General features: G+C 35.0%; 1 protein-coding gene across 1 annotated transcript in view; it reads left to right on the top strand.

Moving 5' to 3' along the window:
- LOC124633198 (probable chitinase 10) overlaps window positions 1-21,154 on the top strand; it is a 93,140-nt gene extending 71,986 nt beyond the window's left edge. Inside the window, exons 6-19 of the mRNA XM_047168352.1 lie at window positions 8,289-8,412; window positions 9,205-9,386; window positions 9,697-9,824; window positions 10,131-10,255; window positions 10,560-10,673; window positions 10,942-11,138; window positions 15,854-16,074; window positions 16,572-16,726; window positions 17,478-17,649; window positions 17,981-18,097; window positions 18,423-18,558; window positions 18,845-19,017; window positions 19,285-19,486; window positions 19,608-21,154. Coding sequence (XP_047024308.1) covers window positions 8,289-8,412; window positions 9,205-9,386; window positions 9,697-9,824; window positions 10,131-10,255; window positions 10,560-10,673; window positions 10,942-11,138; window positions 15,854-16,074; window positions 16,572-16,726; window positions 17,478-17,649; window positions 17,981-18,097; window positions 18,423-18,558; window positions 18,845-19,017; window positions 19,285-19,486; window positions 19,608-19,822 — 2,261 coding nt within the window. The 3' untranslated portion in view covers window positions 19,823-21,154. The remainder of the gene's footprint in view (window positions 1-8,288; window positions 8,413-9,204; window positions 9,387-9,696; window positions 9,825-10,130; window positions 10,256-10,559; window positions 10,674-10,941; window positions 11,139-15,853; window positions 16,075-16,571; window positions 16,727-17,477; window positions 17,650-17,980; window positions 18,098-18,422; window positions 18,559-18,844; window positions 19,018-19,284; window positions 19,487-19,607) is intronic.
- Window positions 21,155-21,487: the final 333 nt, after the last annotated feature.

The following is a 21,487-nucleotide window of genomic DNA, read 5'->3' as shown; positions in this document are numbered from 1 at the left end:
AAATTGCTCCAAAAATTCCTTCGCAATGGATCCAATGTTCTAAAACTTCTAGTTTATCCTTTTTTGGATCCAATAAATCGTTTTGAGACCAAAAAGTATTTTATATATGTTTATAATAAGATTTCTGAGTCATAAGGCATCTTCACCTCGACATTTGACTAAGGTCAGGTAGATAAAGTTTTCTATGTAAATGATATCATTTCTGTTCCTTATTTTTAGCTGGTCAGCCGTTGGTGTTTTGTTTTTGATGTTCGCCTAGTTTGTTCTTTTTCGAGTAGTTCATTTGTTTTTAGATTCTTGAAGATGGCGACAAATATTGAATCTTCTGTAATTTTTTTTATTCTTCTTTTGTTTTTTAAATCAAAATTATCAATAGTATGCTTGTGTTTCTAATTATGTCGAGTTTCTTGGCTTTCTTGAGTCTGGGCGTAGTTTGATCCCATATCTCTGGCAATGAATGCGATATCCTGACTTCTATTTATTATACCTTATAGTACGTAGTTAATCTCATATGACTTTGTGGTGCAATTAACGATATTGTGCCCTGTAGACAAGGCAATAACGTTGTGTGCTCAAACTCGACGACATGCTGAACAATTGCTCAGACTTCAATCAGCAGCGCGCTCAAACATTGACTGAGTAACGCTGTGGGGTCTGAGTGTCAGAGAGCATGCTTGAGTACGTATAACCATTACAATCCTCGTCATCATCATCAGAATTTTTATTATTGGGACAAGCTTCTTCATTTAAAAAGAAGGAATGAGAATTTAAATTCAGGTCTGCGTAAAATATAGCCCGATCCTCTTTAAACGTAAAAAAGGTAGGTGTAATGTGCATGACTTTTGTAGAATACCTACGAGTATTTAGCTGAATATTCGCAGTGCGTTAGATCATCATAAAATAAAGGGTCTAGATTTTCCTACAGTTAATGAACCAATTACTTTAAGTATTGTGTGTCAAATGCGCTTTTAAGTTTTTTGCAGTTCATTCCAGAGTACTTATTTAAACAATCTATTAGTTTATCCTAAGTAAACTTCACTTTTTCTTTAAATTTTTAACTCCGCTCTCACTGGAACTGAACCTTTACTTACCATTGATTACTATGTGGAATTACTCGCAAGTGAACACAAGATTGGGAGACTTGTCAGGCCAATTTCACGCAGTTTTAAATCTCAGACGTGTTTCTGGGGGAGAAATGTTCTTAATGAACATTTTACATTTAATGTAAAGAGGTTTATGAAGCCAATGTTAATTTGTTACGCACCTGGTGTGTCTGGTTGAATTTTGTTGTAAGCTTACAATATTCTTACTAATAATCAAACGTAAAAGTTAGATTTTTGCGTATGTCTGTTACTCTTTAAAGCTAGAAATAGCATCGGTTGCTGATAAAACTTTACAGTAGGTATTACAATTTGCAACAGAAAAACGTATCTAAAGGTTATTCCTTATCCGGGTGCAGGAAGTTGTTCCCAATCTTAGATGCAAGTTAGGTACTAGTATTTAATAATGGTCACTAAATGACTCATTTATCATTTTTATAATTACCTTTTGAATGTATAATTGTATCCCAAAAATCATCATCATCCTCCGAGCCTTTTTTCCCAATCATGTTGGGGTCGGCTTCCAGTCTAACCGGATTCAGCTGAGTACCAGTGCTTTACAAGAAGCGACTGCCTATCTGACCTCCTCAACCCAGTTACCCGGGCAACCCGATACCGCTTGGTTAGACTGGTGTCAGACTTACTGGCTTCTGACTACCCGTAACGACTGCCAAGGATGTTCAATGACAGCAGTTTCACGTGCCATCCGAAACACAGCCAATGGTGTCTAAGATATACTTAGAAAGTACATACAGACTTAGAAAAGTTGCATTGGTACTTGCCTGACCTGGGATCGAACCCGCGCCCTCATACTTGAGAGATTGGTCCTTTACCCACTAGGCCACCACGACTGTATCCCAAAAATATTGAATCCAAAAACTATATCATTATTTTTTATAGCCTACACAAAATATTCTTCATATAACGTTAAGTCAATTATAGCTTACAACGAAATAATTACTGGCCAATGGCCATTAAGTAAGAGGAACGCAAGAAATACTCGAACATACGAAGTTCCGTACGGAAATACTGGCTTAATACGAGTATATAAGGAAATTGCATTACGTTTGGATGTGTTACACTTGATATGGGTATTATTTTTTGTAGAAATAAATATCTGTGATACATCCTGTACGTTAATACTAAGAAACCCAGTGATCAATTAATAGAAACTAAAAAAAATAATTTACAAAATCTATCGATAGTCTACCTTATTGACCCCATCGTGCACTAAAGCCTAGGGATCTTTTACTCGTCCGATTATATAAATAAATTATATTTTTATATAGACTATGTTACTCGCAGATAACGTAACTTTCTAATGGAGAAAGATTTTTTTATAATCAGTCAAGTAGTTTTTGAGTTTATCCATTACAAACAAACAAAGTTTTCTACTTCATAATGGTAGTAGTAACGAAAACAGCACAATTAATTGTAAATATTCTATCGCAGTACAAAACTGATGTTTGACTGACTATCGCGTGCAACTCGCCTTACAAAAAACTTTACAAAAACTAGCTTAGCGTGGTATTGTGCAACCTTTCTATTAGGTACTATAAGTGCGTTTAATTTTCGTAATCACGCCATTTTTGAAGCAGGGCCAAAAAAAACAAATGGCCAATTACAAGAACGTAAGCACTTCATTTGTTTTCAATATTACAAAGCGAAAATAGTGTGGGCTTGACGAGAAAATTGAGATTTTCTGTGTATTTCTTTTTGTTTGTTCGCGTATTTTAACCGACTGCCCAAAAAGAGGAGGTGCTCAATTATTCGGAACACTTTAAATATTATAGATTTAGGTTAGCCTTTGTTAAAGTGCTTTAAATACTTACCTAAATCTAGTTTGGGGCTAATAAGAAAACAACTTATGTGGATTATTTGGAAATCAACATCTTATTTTAAAAAAAGTTTTAATCCTAAAACAATAGTTATATCGAACTAAAGACCTACTTTTTGGGAAGTTGGTTAAAAAGCTTTTCTGATCTAACAAATCAGAATTCCCATAACCTTAAAATCAAAGACTTAACAAATACATTTTGTTATTCAATGATGACCATAAACATATAACAAGTATAACCTCATATAATACTTGGCGTCTACTTGCAACACGCAAACAAACCGCGGGTTTAACCAATATGACCTTTATGCTGTTGACCTTAAGAGCTAAATATAACTTCACGAAACTCGGGTCATGTGTGGTCATGATATGTAGGTACATAATTACTCTTTAGTTCCGGATTTAACTGAGAAATATTGTTTATTTCCTATAAATAAAATGCAATGCAACATTTTGTTTGTTTGTTGGTTTGTAATAGCTCCGAAACTGCTGAAATGATTTAAAAAATATTTCATTTTCATTTTATCCTGGTAAGTTCTCACGGGACGCGGTTGAAACCGCAGGAAAATGGCTAGTTTTCTATAATTTGACTTGTGGAGAAATGAATTCGTTTTTCTAAAGAACGCGCTTGTGGTAAGTTCACCGAACTGCTGATCTGTCAAAATAGTCTGAAATAAATTAATTATTTTTTCTATTCAATAGTAAAAGTTACACCACTACCCAATCCAATCCAATCGAATTGTTTGTTCCATATTGTTACGCTTTTATCTCCACATGCTAACTGCACAGTGTTCAAGCCATGGACACTTGGGGCCACAAAATGTGGGCCACGGTCGCTTCTGTGTGAATTATAGATGTGAAAAAAATCTTAATTAATTGCGAAACAGTCACTTATCATATTTCTGTTGACTTTTGACTTGAGTTTTATGTAATTTTCACTTGTTTTGTGTTTGTTTACGTCAATCTCGTGTATACGAAAGACGTCGATTTTTTTAGGCGATGGACGTACTAAGAGAACACCAGTTATTAACCTTTCAATAAATCTTAATATATATTTTTACCTAAGCTGAACTAGGCATTTTGCAGTGTAAGCGTAAATCTATGTAGGTACACTAGACGTTTTCCCACGATTTCACCCGCATCACGGGGGAACTACTGCCCACACCGGGATAAAATATACCTAGCCTATGTTACTTACTACTGTTAATTTAAAAAAGGAGTTTTTCAATAGTGAAATATTTTTTCAATTCAGTAGCTTTGGAGCCTTTAGGATACCAAAAAACAAACTGAATATTATTTTATATGTACACAAAAGAAAAAAAGTCGTGGTGGCCTAGTGGGTAAAGAACCAACCTTTCGAGTATGAGGGTGTGGGTTCGATTCCAGGGTCAGGCAAGTACCAATGCAACTTTTCTAAGTTTGTATGTACTTTCTAAGTATACTTAGACACCAATGGCTGATAAAAAGGTGAAGGAAAACATCTTGAGGAAACCTGGACTATAAAGTCTGAAATCACCAACCCGCATTGAGCAAGCGTGGTGATAAATGCCTGTGCCCAGCAGTGGGACGATAAAAAGACTGTAACATGTACACAAAAGAACTCAAACAATACTACACATAAAGTCGTTTCACACTAATACAGTAAAGACGTAACGTTTGAAAAGGGTGCGTTTTCCGGGTGAATAAATAAATAAAAATTATTCGGGAGGCCGAATAAATATTATGTTACGAGTTTATTTATTGATAACATAAAGAAGACGGATCACAATCCATACAAAACTGCCCCACGTCCTATAACAATGTGACGTATCTCAAAAAAAAGATAAAAATGTTTAAAAAAATATGTCATACTCTCTAATTCATTTTTTTTACACCTTCATAAGAAAAAAATGCTTTGAAAATTGTTCAGGCGCTGTTATGAAAACATCGTTCATAGGACTATTTATGGACTATTTTATTAAATTATTTTTTTGTTTGATAGGGTATACCTCACAGGTGGTCCCATAATCATCAGGTCAGGATCTGATGATGGAAACCCTGAGAAATCCAGGGCAACTTTTGAAAGTTGTAGGCATGCGCAGGATAAAAACTTGACTATAAGGTGTATGTCTTATAACAATATGCAACAGTAAAGGTTTGGAGCTGACCTGATGATGGAGACGAAAGAAGGTCGAGGGAACTCGACAACCGAATATGTAAACTACCTCGTGTTTGGGCTCATATTATTTGTATTGAATAGACCTTTGCAACAGTGAAGGTTTGGAGCTGACCCGACGATGGAGACCAGAGAAGGTCGAGGAAACTCGACAGCAAAATATTTAAACTACCTCAGAAGTCGGTGTCTAATGGATTTACCTAAGTTTATTTCCCCACCGACTTCTAGGCCGATGCTCCTAAGACTAGCTTTTTTTTTTGCTTTTCAGTGTTTTTGGAAGTTTCTTTATTGTAAAAAGTTTTTTTTAATATTTGGCTTTTCAGTGACAAGCACAGTTGTCACTATCCGCATAAGTTTAAAGTTCTTTTCAATACTAATAATATAAGCCCAAACACGAGGCAGTTCACATATTCAGTTGTCAAGTTCCCTCGACCTTCTTTCGTCTCCATCATCAGGTCAGCTCCAAACCTTTACTGTTGCATATTGTTATAAGACATACACCTTATAATCAAGTTTTTATCCTGCGCATGCCTACAACTTTCAAAAGTTGCCCTGGATATCTCAGGGTTTCCATCATCATATCCTGACCTGATGATTATGGGACCACCTGTGAGGTATACCCTATCAAACAAAAAAATAATTTAATAAAATAGTTCATAAATAGTCCTATGAACGATGTTTTCATAACAGCGCCTGAACAATTTTCAAAGCATTTTTTTCTTATGAAGGTGTAAAAAAAATGAATTAGAGAGTATGCCATATTTTTTTAAACATTTTTATCTTTTTTTTGAGATACGTCACATTGTTATAGGACGTGGGGCAATTTTGATCCATCTTCTTTTGCTAAGTGATATTGGTGTTATGATATATTGTTTTATGACGAGAAGTGCTAGAAAGGGACAGAATATACAACGTACTATTTTCTGTGTAAAAAAAAAAAAAAAAACTAGAAATAGTTAAAATTTTTGTAAGTAATTTCACCGTTTAAGAGTCATTATTTTCACCAAAATATATCTTGAAATTCCTTTTATTATTAAAAACATTATTTTTACTTTTTATAGTTATTTTTTAAAACTACAAATCAATTCATGAATTACGTGTCCTTCATAGTAAAAATTGTACTACAAAACTTGCATGCTCGCACAGTGTACCAAACACACAAAAGTGCCAAAAATAAAATGAAATATGAATTCTTAAGACGAACATACTGATAGTAACTGTGGCACATAGCCAGCCTGAATTTAAATATTTAAATCAGATTAAAATACAGTTATATCTACATTGTTGGCTAGTTCTAGAATTTCGAATTTTGTCCACTGTGGGAACTGGTTTTTGACATAAGTTATGTAATGACGTGTGGATTGTTTATCGATCTAGTTTTGCTTGAATATTAAATGTAGTAGTCGATAATCTTAGGTAAGATATTTCTAATCTCGCTGATCCCTGCAGTTTTCACTTTTAGAGGGAACTACTGCTAATACTCAGATAAAAATAGCCTATATGTTACACTGACATGTAAGCTTATTTGTTATCCAAACTCATCGATATCAGTTCAGCAGTTTTTGTCTGCAAGAGTAGCAAAACCCCACACAGCCAAATTTTCAAAGTTATTCTAGTAGATATACAATAATTCTTACATAGGTTCATAAATTATACTGCAAACCCTGCTTACCCCTTCATCCAAGTCCTACAGTATCGAGGTTAACAAGTTCATCGGACGTTCACTGTTGATTCCTTTCACAATCATGGTCGGTTGAACCTTCGTGCGATATGGAAACTGACGCGAATGTTAAACGTCTAGCTTTGGATTCATGATTCATTGGGATTGCTAGACGTTTTGGTACTGGTTTTGATATTTTGTAGATGGGTCCTTTGTCTACTAAGATTTTGGATAAGTAGCTATTTGAATAAACTGTTGGTAATGTTGCATTATCTCTGCGTGTATTTAAATTTAAAATTAGAACATAGAAATAAAGGAATTAATAAATAAAGGAGTCTTGAAGTGCTTAAAAGCAATCGACTTTGATTGAGCCAGTAACATCTGTCAAGCATTTTCTGAACCATGTGGGGGTTGGCTTCCAAATTGACCGTAGCTAAGTAAACGAGTCTTTCTGGTAGGCCATAAAATTTAAGTTGGATATCGATGTAAGCTATAAATTACACGAAACACAACCAGCAGCTTCTGTTGATTAAAAGCTACACGACCTCGAAGCATTAGCAGCATCACTCACGATTCTTTCATTGAAAACGTTCCGCTACTAAAAACAATTGAAATCCCTCAATAAAACAATAAGCAATCGAGGCGATAAACTGCAAAGGTAGATACAGACCACGGAGTAAAGAAAGATGAGCGGAGATGCGATAATGCAGGTAGGTCAGGCGACTTCTTCTAAGTTAAATTTGTGCGGTGGGCATGACCAAAACGATCAGTTACGAGTAACTAAGGAGGTGCTTGATTTCTTTGAGACATCCGTCAACGATTTCTGATCTTACAAAAATGGTCGGGTCCAAAGGTCGAAAACAGTAATTTTCTTCGTTCCTCGCTCACCTGCAATTTGTCATTTTCCGTTATGGCATCTCCGCTAATCATTTTGTTCTCCACGATACAGACCAATAATACATCACTCAATGTCCTTGCTACATTTAGAGAGGATCCTTTCGAAAATTCCTATAATTCAAGCTCGTAATAACACTAGGCTATCTTAATAGTATCTGTCTGTTTACAAACTTTTTGTCTAGATTGAACTTTAAGTTCTGCATAACGGTGGGAATTCCTTTGAAGATGAGAATGTCAGTCTTTTGAGTGATTTTGCCTACATTTGTGATGTTTTAGCTCCGTTTAGTGCACGCATGGTCTTTTAATACGACATTTGATTGATGATGACCTTCTTAAGTTGTGTCTGTTTCGTGTAAAGCTGTTGGTGTTTTGAAATGATTGAAATGATCTTGTGTGAAAATTGTTGTTTAGTCTAGACGAGATTCAATTTAATATTATACTTTGAAATGTGTGTTGCATCAAGAATACCATTAATGCCTTAAAGCTAAGCTTAATTATCGGAAGTCGGAAAGCTTTTAATTTATAAAAAAATATGAACAGTTATTTTATACATTCTTACATTTGAAGAGCCTATCTTCATAAGTCCATAAGTATGAGCAAAAATAAATATCATGCTAAATCTATTGTTTCTTGTTACAGAACTGCGTGAAGCTTTCGAAGCTGAAGCCCAAGAAGTGAAGAAACCTCGTCTGCTGCTCACCGCTGCCGTCCCTGTTGGTCCTGATAACATCAAGGGTGGATACGATGTACCTGCTGTTGCTAGGTACGTGTCAAAGGACAAAACAGAACATACTAAATAATTGATGACAGGAAACAAACAGAATGACAGAACCTCAGAACCATTATCAGTTAGAAAACTCAATCTATTCTCCCCAAAATATGACAATGGGGACATATTTCTACTCACATAATTTTCCCATAAAGTCAGCCCAAACGTCTCATTTAAACTTCCGTATCCATTCGCATTTTAATACGAGTACTCGCCCAAATAATTTATATTGAGCAGAAAAACGATTGTCACACAGCCGTTGCAAAATTTCCTCTTTATTTATAAATTTTTAACATTGTTCAGTCAACTCCATGCGTTTTCCCACATTCGGATACATTGTATGGGTAACAACTTTATCAAGTATGCAAATTTTGAATAAGCCATTCGAACTTTCACCTTATTCCTTGCAAATAAGGACCATAAATTCTGGTCCTAATGTTCGGGAAGTGAAAACGAATGTTTGCCAAACTAGGCACGTATATTTTGATGTGTTCTTATCGCGCTTTTGACGTGTCTATCAGAAACATTAAAATTTGGCCTTTTATGAGGCTGGGTTGTCACTTCTGAAGTTCGCTGTATTAAATTTAGATTTGTTGATGCAAAGTTTTGATAGGAATGTCAGTTTTGTTATGATATCTTATTAAATACGTCTTATTTTTTATTATTACGGATCATTTATAGGAATTACGGATAATTTCTTAAAACATTTTTAGTCCGATTTTAGGACGCTATGTTAACTAAGTCATTAACCGATATAAAGGATATTCACGATTCTTTTTTCTTCAGCTATCTGGACTTCATCAACGTCATGGCATACGATTTCCACGGCAAATGGGAGAGGGAGACTGGTCACAATGCTCCTCTGTACTCGCCCTCATCAGACTCCGAGTGGAGGAAACAGCTGTCCGTCGACCATGCAGCACATTTATGGGTCAAACTTGGAGCTCCTAAAGAAAAACTTATCATTGGTGAGTTTGGATTTATAACGTCGCAAACAATATTGTAAATAGCAGAAACCAGTTTCTACAGCGCCTTATAAATATTTGTAGAAAAATGAGAATCTAAAATAAAACTGGTCCTCTGAGACGCAAAAACATTTTAATAAGCAAAGAAGTCTAACACTTAACGAACTCATTATTCCTCATCATTTATAATGTACTGCGTAAAATAATATTCTACCGCAATCTCACAGAGTGTCGCCCTCAAATTAACCAAAATCTCCAAGAATTTCTAAGAAAGCCAGCCGGCGAACATTTTGATGACGTACATAATTTTCAGGTATGCCAACATACGGACGAACATTCACCCTCTCGAACCCTAATAACTTCAAAGTGAATTCTCCAGCCAGCGGGGGTGGGAAAGCCGGGGAATACACAAAGGAAGGAGGCTTTCTTGCCTATTATGAGGTTGTTATAATTAAAAAATATTGCTCAGAATACGAGGTGATTTATGCCAGTTTAGATGCTGTTTATGAGATTGTATTTTGGGATGTTACAAAGTGAGAAGATTTATTTTGCCTGGATGAGGTTGATTAAAGCGTAACAACAGCATTTGCTTTACGTTCAATATATATTTTGTTAGACATTGAGTAAGTAGCTTGTATGAACAAATTGTGAATGAAAGCTCGAATGATTCGTAAATGAAGATGAATGCCAGTGCTTAGAAGAAAAACAGCTCAATATTACGTACTAAGACAAGATATTTTTCCCCAGGTATGCGATATACTGAGAAATGGCGGCACATATGTATGGGACGATGAAATGAAGGTGCCTTACGCTATCAATGGAGACCAATGGGTCGGCTTTGATGACGAAAAGTCTATCAGAAACAAAATGAGGTAAGTTTGTGAGAGAAAGAACAAAAATAAAAGTTGCAGAGATTCCACGAACCAGGCTAAAAATAGGCTTTTATGTCTGAACATAAAATGATTTATTAAAGGGGTAAAATGGCAGTACGTAATGGTGTACGTACCACTTGTTAATAAGGATTTATGATACTGTCGGGGTCACGTTAATAAATGTTAAGCCTCTTGAACATTTGACGGTTTTACCGACTCTTCTAATATTTCAAACATTTTTATACCTATGCCAATAATATTTTTATGATGATGATGAACATTCTAATATAGTAAACTTTTGCAGATGGATTAAAGACAATGGTTTCGGTGGTGCTATGGTCTGGACTGTGGACATGGATGACTTCAGCGGCAGTGTCTGCGGTGGTGATGTCAAATACCCCTTGATTGGAGCTATGAGGTAAATTGAAATCAATTTCAATAGAGCTAAAGATCAAACTTGTTTGTTTACTGTAAGAATACAGATTAGTACAGTTAGAAACTCAAGATTACGTAAAACTTTGATTTAAATTGGCAAATAATTGGTTGCTATTATAATTCCAAATTGATGAGAACTCAAAATAACCATCTCTTTTAAGCCTTAACTTTCTCAATATAATATCGAGTATATCATAAAAGAATCTTTTTATTTTTCTAAGAACAGGTCCTTAAATCTTTAAAACTTTCAGAGAGGAACTCCGAGGCATCTCCCGAGGAAAGGACGCTAAAGACGTCGACTGGGCCTCCGTAGCCTCCAGCGCTGTCATCGAGGTCACTGAGAAACCACAACCCATCAAGATCAGCCTCTCCGATGTCCTCACCAGGGTCAAGAAGCCGGTCAAGAGCGTCATCATCAAGAATAACAACGCTGCTGTTGATAAGAATAGTAAGTTGATTGTTTTTATATTGAGAGATTAGGATTTCTAAATTCATGTATTGAATCAATAAGAAAAAAAAAATACGAGATAATTTGGATTTCTCTAGTTTCTTAAAAAAATCTACAGTAATAATACCCAGCGTTCAAAAGTTATAGGTTGTTATGAAATTAACAAGTTTTTATGACAGACACGTAGAATTCATCGTTTCACGAAAGACTAAAAAAATATTGTTATGTTATCGAGCATTAAAATCACATCGAATGTTGCTAAAACCATGTCTATATTTTTTATCGTAACAGCTTGTATACCGGAAGTACCAATAAACGACAATTTAGTTTAGCGTCAGCCATGTAATTTTGTCATCGAAAAAATCTAAAATTTTTATTTAATAACGTCTTAAAACACTTTCACATGTTGATAATTGGCGGCGTTTATCAGCCCACAATGGCCATCTATAATTTCAGTTAATACAGTTTAACTTTCTAAAATTCTCATATTTGGTTTTTATCTAACGTCGAAATTTTAATTGGCTTTATGCAACTTTTCTGATCTTGTCAACCGTAAAATATTCATGTTTATTGGACAGTCTACTATCTAATTAAATTGGTCAATATTTACTATTTTTTGTGATAAAATATGAGTCACTGCAGCTTTCGTTTTTCATCATAATATTCAATTCAGTATTGTTAAATTCAGCCCCAAATCACTTGCATCTCACGCATCCAGCCAAAATCTTAAAGAAAAACATCTTAAAACAGGGTTTATCTTCCAAAAACTTCAAAGCGTGTAAAAGTTACGATTCGTTTAGCATACTCTTTTGGGCACGTCAGACGCAAAGCTCCGTTGTAAACATGTTTGCAGAAATTCCATTTTCTAACATAGGGACAGAAAAATAAACAATGCCTGCTAGCAAATGGGAGATATTTTTGAGTCCTTAACGCTCCACTTGGCACCTGTATCGACAGTTTGCCTTTTCAGCTTTTCTACGGTGATATTTTAAAGATTTTAGTACAAGGTGCACGCTTTAGTGTCAAAGCCTGTCATACCACCAAAATTGGGGGTTAACGGAGGAAAACGTGTTACGAGGAACTTCTAACTACTTATGAACAATTCTGTTACACAAAGCCAAGAACCGAGCTTGTTACCGCGTAATAGAACATAAAGTATACACTTTATACCGAGCCAAGTAAAAGCTCTAAGTTACACCGATACAAAGAACCTCAGAAGCCCTTTCAATAATAGAAAAAATTAAGGTCAAAGCAAAAGTTTGTGCTATAAACTTTCATTAGCAAATATTCTTAGTCGAGATCTTACGAGTTACGAGTATAACAGATGGAACAAAAACAACTGAAAGTGTATTTGACACTAAAAGCTCGACATTCTAAGGAGTACCGCAAGGGTTACTCTTAGGCCCTCTGTTGTTGCCAAGAATAGCTTAGGAAAGTCGACAATTCGTGACATAGTTGCTAAAAGTTTGAAACATCGAGTGCTTTTACGTTCAAGTGGTATAGCCGACCAAAATACAAAGATCTCTGAAAATGGGTTCACACATACTTTGGCAATACATTTTCGGGTGCTTGGGAGGGCAAGGGCAGGTCTTCTTTCGTTGGTAGGTTGGCCTAAATGGGGTTTGTGATTTAATGCCGTCAAGTTTATGACATTGGCAACCGACATCTTAACAAGTAGGTAGGAGTTTTACGGCCTCTCAAGTGGGGAGATTGTAATAAATAACATATTTTCAATGTAAAGCATTAGGTTATGTTTCGTTAAGTATTCTTTTGAAAGTGATATATTTTTTATCTGGAACGCGAAATATAGAATGTTTTCAGAATAATATTTCATGTAGTAGTATTGGGCTCTTTTAGATTTGTTGAGAAATACTTTCTATAGAATTCATTGGTGTTTATGAGAAGGTATACAAAATAACACCATCTCATCCTTACTAATATTATAAATCGGAAAGTGAGTTTGTTTGTTTGTTTGTTTGTTTGTTCCGCTTTCACGCCGTAACTACTGAACCGATTGCTTTGAAATTTTGCAGACGTAAAGTTAGAAGTCCGGATTAAATAATAGGGTACTTTTTATCCCGAAAAAAATAGATATTCCCGAGGGAAAACAAAAATATTGTTTGCTTGATGGATGGATTGTAGATGGCGCTGTGTGTCGTTTAAAACAAGGTAATATATTGCAAACGAATATAAACATGTAAATTTAGAAGCTAAATGATACGATAATGAATCCCCGAAAATGAGGAATTCCCGAGGGATGATGTACAATTTGTTTAATCGTCTAAACTGTTTTTTTTTTACATCTACTTATATATTGCAAACGAATATGAACATATAAATTTAGAAGCTAAATGATACGATAATGAATCCTCGAAAATGAGGAATTCCCGAGGGATGACGTACGATTTGTTTTATCGTCTTAACTGTTTTTTTTACATCTACTTATCCTGAATTAACTATAATTCAACGAATTACTAATTGGTATAAGTATTAGTTAAGTTATTTCGTTCTTGAGGAATGCGATAGATGGCGCTGGGTGTTTTTAAAACGTGGTAACGATGTGTTTTTAAAATACATAAGAAGTGGAATGATAGCTTTTTAAAACGTGGTGACGTTGTTTTTTTTAAGATACGTAAGAAGTGCAATGATATCTCGCGCTTTAACCTGTAGCTCATTGTTCAATCGCGAGCTTCCCGATAGCTCGATAGATGGCGTTGTGCTTTTCTGTATCGTGGTGTTAAGGTTCGCCGCGAATTAGTCTGTTTTGAAATCAGTGGGGCCCAGTAGCGCCAGGGCCAGCCGCGGCTGCGGGTTGTTCGAAAGAGGTACCGCGGCCCTGGTATATAAAAGGCCTAGGACGGAACACGACGATTTTAGTCAGTAAGAGTCTGACACTCCCTCACCGCTGCTAACCCACAGCGGGAGGGGTGAACCGAATTCCACGCGGGCGAAGCCGCGGGCGGAAAGCTAGTAGTCAATAATTAACACATCAGATATAAAACCAACTTCAAACAATATCCCCAGCAGTAAAGTTACACAACCAGTTAGGAAGAAAATAAAAACCGCCAATTTAATAAATGAATTTCCTAACGTTTACATAATTTATTAGAGTTTGATTGCTGTCCCCTGATACGAAGACTGATGATCAAGAATTTAATAAAAATGTCCGATTGACTAACTGCTATATGATAGTGATGACTGATTACAAAGTAACGATTTAATTTATGAACTATACTTCGGCCGTTCAGAGAATGCGTTCCTGACACCTATCAGTTAGTCACGACTAGTGATGGGCACAACATAACACTGAGTTCGTTACCGTTCCTTCAAAATGAACCGCCGCATTATTTTAAGATTATTTTCGTTTTAAATTGGCGGAATCATTTGTTTTATATTTTAGTTATTTAAGTGGAAACCAAAAAAAGGTAATATTCATATAATAAAATTGTTTTATTTATTCTTTGTTACAAGTACATTGAATTGAATGTGCGAACAGAATATTAATCAGACTCCGATTTGCTTGAGGAGGTGGTGTCGTCATCATCATCTTCGCCTACATGTATAATTATATTATTATCAATAACAGAATCAATCCTGATATCTCGGTCTAACAAAAGCCGGGTAATCAAATAAAAACAGATCGAAAACACTTGAAAAACGTGGTCTATGCGCACGAAACGACAACGGACGACTGTTTTAGCGTCACAAAATGGCGGCCCATAACGCCATTTGGGGTTACCATTTTTAATCTAAGTATAAAAATGCGGTTTGGTCATAGTTTTATTTTTATTTTTCATAAAAGTTATAATTAAGTCTTATAGTCCATTATTTTCCAATTCTTAAAAAGAAAATCAAAACGTATTATTTTATATTATAACTGTATAAGAACAGATTACGATACTTGCCTGTTATTTTTAGCACAGCACTACAAAATATAAACCGCTGACATAACCTTGTAATAGCGCAGTATAGATTTAGAAAAATATTGTTTACCAAGTTATTTGACACTCAGTTTGGCACAAAATTATAACATTCATTGATTATTGATATAATAATGTTGTTTTAATGCTCCTCAATTGTTAAAACGGTAAACAACCAGCAAAAATATTTTTATCGTAACTGCAACGCCATTGCAAAGTTACGTCGTCAGTTCAATCGCGACGTGTCAGGAACGCATTCTCTGAATGGCCGAACTATAAGAGATTCTATATCGATGATGGCAAATAAATTTAAAGTAGATGACGTTAGATTGTGTAGAAAATTGATGAATGGGTACTAAAGTTATGATATATTAGAAAGTTTCATCGCTCTATTAGGTAGGAGCTTCGGATAAGAAATAGGATTATGTTCTTGATTGCAAACCACCTATGTCATGACGATCCTAGCTGTATTGAAAGTAGATAAATAATTTAAATGAATTAAAACATTAAAATGTGAGAACAATTTTAGTGAAAGTTTAATAAAATATTAAATTATTATCAACATGCTTTATAAAACAAAATCACCAACAACATACATCAAACAGTATCTGTTTTATTTATTGCATTGGAATTGATTACATAGATATTATCCAAAAAACTCTATATGACATATTTACACAAAAAATTAAAACGATTACTATATTTACAAACTAAATTATTCCCTACAACTTACTTACAAACTAATTTAAAAATAAAAAAAGGGAACAGCATCTTAAAATACACTTTTTCTTTCAGAGCGTGATCCACAAATCCTTTGCTACCTTACCTCCTGGTCTTCTAAGAGGCCGTCAGCCGGTAGATTCCTACCAGAGAACGTTGATCCTACCCTTTGCACCCACGTTATCTATGCCTTCGCTACTCTCAAGGATCACAAGCTGGCTGAAGGAGATGAGAAGAAAGACGCTGAAATGTATGACAAAGTTGTGGCTTTGAGAGAAAAGAACCCTAATTTGAAGGTAAGTGATGTAACCACGCATAAACTGGAAACACATAATATCTAACTAATAAAAATAAATACTCTACTCTTTTACGTTTGCACAAATTATAATTTCAATACTTATGCAATGCTGGAATAATTTAATGAATCATTGATTGGTGATTTACCGACTAACGATGATGATTTGAATGCAAAAGCTTACTTCGGCAATTATATTTGACCTGCCACTAAACTGGCTTGACAAGCTTATATTTTTATCAGAACCTGCAGCAGTTAATGATTTTAATGAAGTTTGTTAGTTGATGATTCTTTCGGCTGTCATTGAACATCTTAGGTAGTCGTTACAGGTAATCAGAAGCCGGTAAGTCTGACAACCAGTTTTACTAAGGGGTATCGGGTTGCCCGGGTAACTTGGTTGAGGAGGTCAGATAGGCAGTCGCTCCTTGTTAAACACTGGTATTCAGCTGGGATGATAACTTGATGATTCGTTGACAACATGTATTCTTTGTCTTCTAGATCCTCCTCGCCATCGGTGGCTGGGCTTTCGGTTCCACCCCCTTCAAAGAGCTGACCTCCAATGTTTTCCGCATGAACCAGTTTGTTTACGAAGCTATTGAGTTCCTCAGGGACTACCAGTTCAACGGTTTGGATGTCGACTGGGAATACCCTAGGTAAGAAACGACAATATTTTGGACTGTATTTTTTGTTTATCTCAGTCGGATCTGTTTCTGGGTACAAAATTAAGATATGTTCTAAACTATTTACAAAGATTTATGAGCTCAAAGTCCTTCTATCTATAAGTCTTACTGTTGGGGTCAATAGGCCTTACATAATAAAAAGTGATTAATTATGATATTACGATGACCACGAAACCTCCATAGTTACATAATTTACATAAATAAATACAAATATTTCATTAGCAGATAATACTTTATAATGATGTTAAGTAATATTTCATCAACCTATAGTTTTTCGTTCAAGGTTTCCAAATTACCATAGGTTTCGTCAAAAGGTTTAAGGAAATTAAGAACATATTAAGAAATGGTCGTTTAGTTCAAGGTTGTTTGATTATGTTTGTAACTGTGTGTCTCAATGTTTATGATATATCGCAATTTAAAGGCCCACTTATAGAATGGTCAGTTGCTACCAATAAATAATTTCGTTATCTCGCATTTAGTGAATTAGTCATGTTAAAAGGTAGTTATTACAAGTCTGTTATCTTTGTCAATCCTTCTACGACACAATTGCAACGCCGATTTTCATTCTCATTTATTACTAGCATCTGCTAGCAGTCTCGCCGTCATCCCGTAGGACCAACTTCGCATGACCGCGTTCAAATAAAATAACACTTCAGCTTAATTATATTACGTAGTATAATTATGTAAATAGCAAAAACTTTAATCAACATTTACCTCATTACAGAGGAGCTGACGACCGTGCAGCCTTCGTCTCTCTGCTCAAGGAGCTCCGTCTAGCTTTCGAAGGAGAAGCCAAAACATCAGGACAACCACGACTTCTCCTGTCTGCTGCTGTGCCTGCTTCCTTCGAAGCTATTGCTGCTGGATACGATGTTCCTGAAATCTCCAAATACTTGGTTAGTGGTTTCAAAATGATGACTAAGTTTTTTTTTTTTTTTACATATAGGTGTATCACTTTTGACTTACCTTCATAGTGCCTTCGGGTATAATGTTAGCAATATTGCACGTTGTCTCCAACTTACTGTATCTAAATAGCTTTGCTTTCTCCACGATATCTTGAAATCTATAAAAGAGTTAATAGTATGCACGAAGGAATGTGTGACACTGTATTTCTTATTTTTCACGTTCACTACATTATTATTTGCATTATTGAGCCAGTGTACTTTAGTACATACAGAGACACACATGAATTGTATGTACTTATTATAAGCTTTATATGTTTTACAGGACTACATCAACGTGATGACATACGACTTCCACGGTCAATGGGAGCGCCAGGTCGGACACAACAGCCCTCTATTCCCTCTCGAGAGTGCCACCAGCTACCAGAAGAAACTTACTGTCGTACGTATTTCTTTTCTTCTGTAAAGCATTATATGCTATGAATTTACATTTAAAATTTTCATTGTCAAATTGTAGTTTTTTCTTTTTATTAGAACTATTTAAGCATCGTTTAATGATTCCTTAATTTAATAATTTTTTTCCATTTACTCAAAATCAACATCATTTGTTCGCCAAAAATACAGTACAGGCAGTTACCCTCAAACTACATAGGTCAAGACCTGTATCTTAAGGATTAGAGTTGTTATAGTCTGATTTGTCGATCGAATATTAAAATTTGACGTACATCAGTCATTGGTCTGTTAACATATTTTATTTACTTTTCTAGGACTACTCTGCCCGCGAATGGGTTCGCCAAGGTGCTCCTAAAGAGAAGCTGATGATCGGTATGCCTACATACGGCCGATCCTTCACATTGATCAACGACACACAATTCGATATCGGTGCCCCGGCTTCTGGCGGCGGTAAGTTTTACCTAAATTACTTATACATATAATTTTAACATGTGTCATTAAAGTTACACCTAGGTGAACAGTTATTTTTGATGACTGACATCAAGAAAAGAATCCCTTACTTTTCTACAATTGTAGATATATAAATATGCTTTTAATAAGAAAATACTGTTTATTCATAGACAATTACCGCAAAATATAAGGCAAAAAAGGCTTTTTGAAATTTTAACCATAGTCATCATTTCTTTTATTCTTTGAATATTTATTTAAGTACTAAAGTTCTCTCGTTCCATTCTAGGTTCCGCCGGTCGCTTCACCAACGAGGCTGGTTTCATGTCATACTATGAAATCTGCGAGTTCCTCCGTGAAGACAACACTACTCTGGTGTGGGACAATGAGCAGATGGTGCCTTTCGCGTACAGGGAAGACCAATGGGTTGGTTTCGATGACGAGAGATCGTTGAAGACTAAGGTGAGCTTATTTTTGAAAATTAGATTTTACTATCGGACTAAAGATTAAAAATAAACTATAATTATGGTAGTTGAAATCATCCAACCAGTCAAATATATTTATTTTAAATACAATAAAACCTTTGATAAAACGTAACACAAGTTGCACGGTTCCAAATAGTTAGTTTCATGTATAAGAACCAGAAATAAAATCCATGGACACCCAAAGAAAATAATGTAATCACAGGGGCTCAGTTTTCTAATAAAAATCTATTGTTGGCAATTTCAGATGGCTTGGTTGAAGGAAGAAGGTTTTGGAGGAATCATGGTGTGGTCAGTAGACATGGATGACTTCAGAGGGTCATGCGGAACTGGAAAATACCCCCTCATCACAGCCATGAAGCAAGAACTTGGTGACTACAAAGTCAGACTGGAATATGATGGCCCCTACGAATCTTCTAGCCCTAATGGACAGTACACCACTAAAGATCGTGAGTATTTTGTACCTTAGCTCTTACATATTTAAAGCATTTGAACATGTTAGTTTTTTCAATTAAGTTTAAATCCCTCAACTATATTTTAACGTTAACTTAACAATCCTTTATTTTCTAGCTAACGAAGTAGTGTGCGAAGAAGAAGACGGTCACATTTCGTACCACCCTGACAAAGCTGACTGCACCATGTACTACATGTGTGAAGGTGAAAGAAAACATCACATGCCTTGTCCTCAAAACCTGGTATTCAACTACAACGAAAACGTATGTGATTGGCCAGAAAATGTTGAAGGATGCACCCATCACACTCAAGCGCCCGCTGCCCGGAGATAAGCTTTTCATCAAGTAGAGATAGACCAACTATAAACCATTCAGTTCATGATTGCTTATAAAAATATCATTTTTAAATCATTTGTTGAAGTATTTAGATATTACTCGGTGTTTTAGGTCCTGTTGTAGCTATGTAAATCGCAATAATTATAAATACATAGTGTTCAAAATTAGGTTATCTATGTAGATGATGTTATTGATTTTCAAAGAGCTCTTGTCTAACTTCGATCTTCATGGGATATGTAAGATTGTTTTTGTATTTTTATATCGAAAATGAAATTTATTTAAGAGGATTATACGCGCCATTATAGTTAGTGCCACAGTGACGGCCGACGACAATATGTAATGGGGAAAATTTTGTGGTCAAGAAAAACGGAAAATATATCCTGGATCCTTACATTAGTAATAAATGGAAACCGATCAGCGCACTGAATTGCCTAGAAGTTTATCTTTTAAAAATCTGATATTGATACTTTACAAATCACTAATGATCTATTCTATGGAGAATTTAATACTTTAACGAGAGACTGTTATTTCAACTTAGGTTATTCTTCGTAGAATTAATCATTGCCTTCATAAAAAGCTTGGAAGACCACCAATATTTTAGGTACTTATGTATTATATTATTTATTGGCGTTAGTTGGCTTCATGGATAGTGGATGAAAGGAATTGTGTGATAAACATAATATGTAAATTTCTCTAACATTATACTGAAACTTCTTAGCGGTATCTATTGTTAAATTATATTTCTTAGATTAATAATTTACTCTCCCAAAGGTACATAATTACAAACTATTGAAAGGAAGACGAAACGATGCTTCAGATTTTCTCTTACTGATTTTTTCTCTATTGACGTTAAACAAATTAAAGTAGACACGCTAGAAAAATATGTAGATACGTTTTAGGAGTCAAAAGTATATATAAAAGAAGTTGGAAAAATTAAAGAAAAACCCACCTGGAAGTCTGAAGAACGATCACTGCCTATAAATAATACTCGTCTTCAACATACAAAATTGAATGATACTCAAAAAGGTGAATTGAACAAAAATGATGTATCTTTGGGACTGTATCAGCATAATAATAATTTTAAGTAGCAAACCGAAGCTTTTTGTACTTTTATTAATACGAAATACTCAACAACAGCTGTTTCACTGCCTAAAACTGCCACCCATGAAACAAATGGGCAACCAACACTGATGGATGGAATCAGTGACAAAATTGGAGTACGTGAGTTTATAATAATTATTACTGTAGTTAGTTACGTGGTTAAGCTTGTAAATATTGTATTTAGATACAAAAAGAGATGTAAGAGTATTATTATACATTTTTTAAAAACGTTTTTGTATTATTTTGTTATCCTGTTAGGTTTTTTAATAAGGCAAAACTTGTGACAAACTTCGTTCGTCCTCCCAATTAGTTTGCCAGTCAACTAAGTTCGGAGGTAAAATTGTTTTTTTTTTTTTTTTTTTTTCAATTATAGACTATTTATCTACCTAGAGTACTGTAGATAATTTTGTACTTTCTACACCGCTTTGTACCAATACTGGGTTATTTACAAACTAGACACATACCTATGAAATAACTCTAGAAAACACACAACAAATTCAAACAAGCTCCTACAGAAATTCTCACAAAATATTCAGTCACAATTTCGCAAAGCAACACATA

Source organism: Helicoverpa zea, chromosome 9, assembly GCF_022581195.2.
Source record: "Helicoverpa zea isolate HzStark_Cry1AcR chromosome 9, ilHelZeax1.1, whole genome shotgun sequence".
Lineage (NCBI taxonomy): Eukaryota > Metazoa > Arthropoda > Insecta > Lepidoptera > Noctuidae > Helicoverpa > Helicoverpa zea.
Note: the sequence above shows the minus strand (reverse complement) of the source record. Positions and strands in the feature narration are given on the sequence as shown.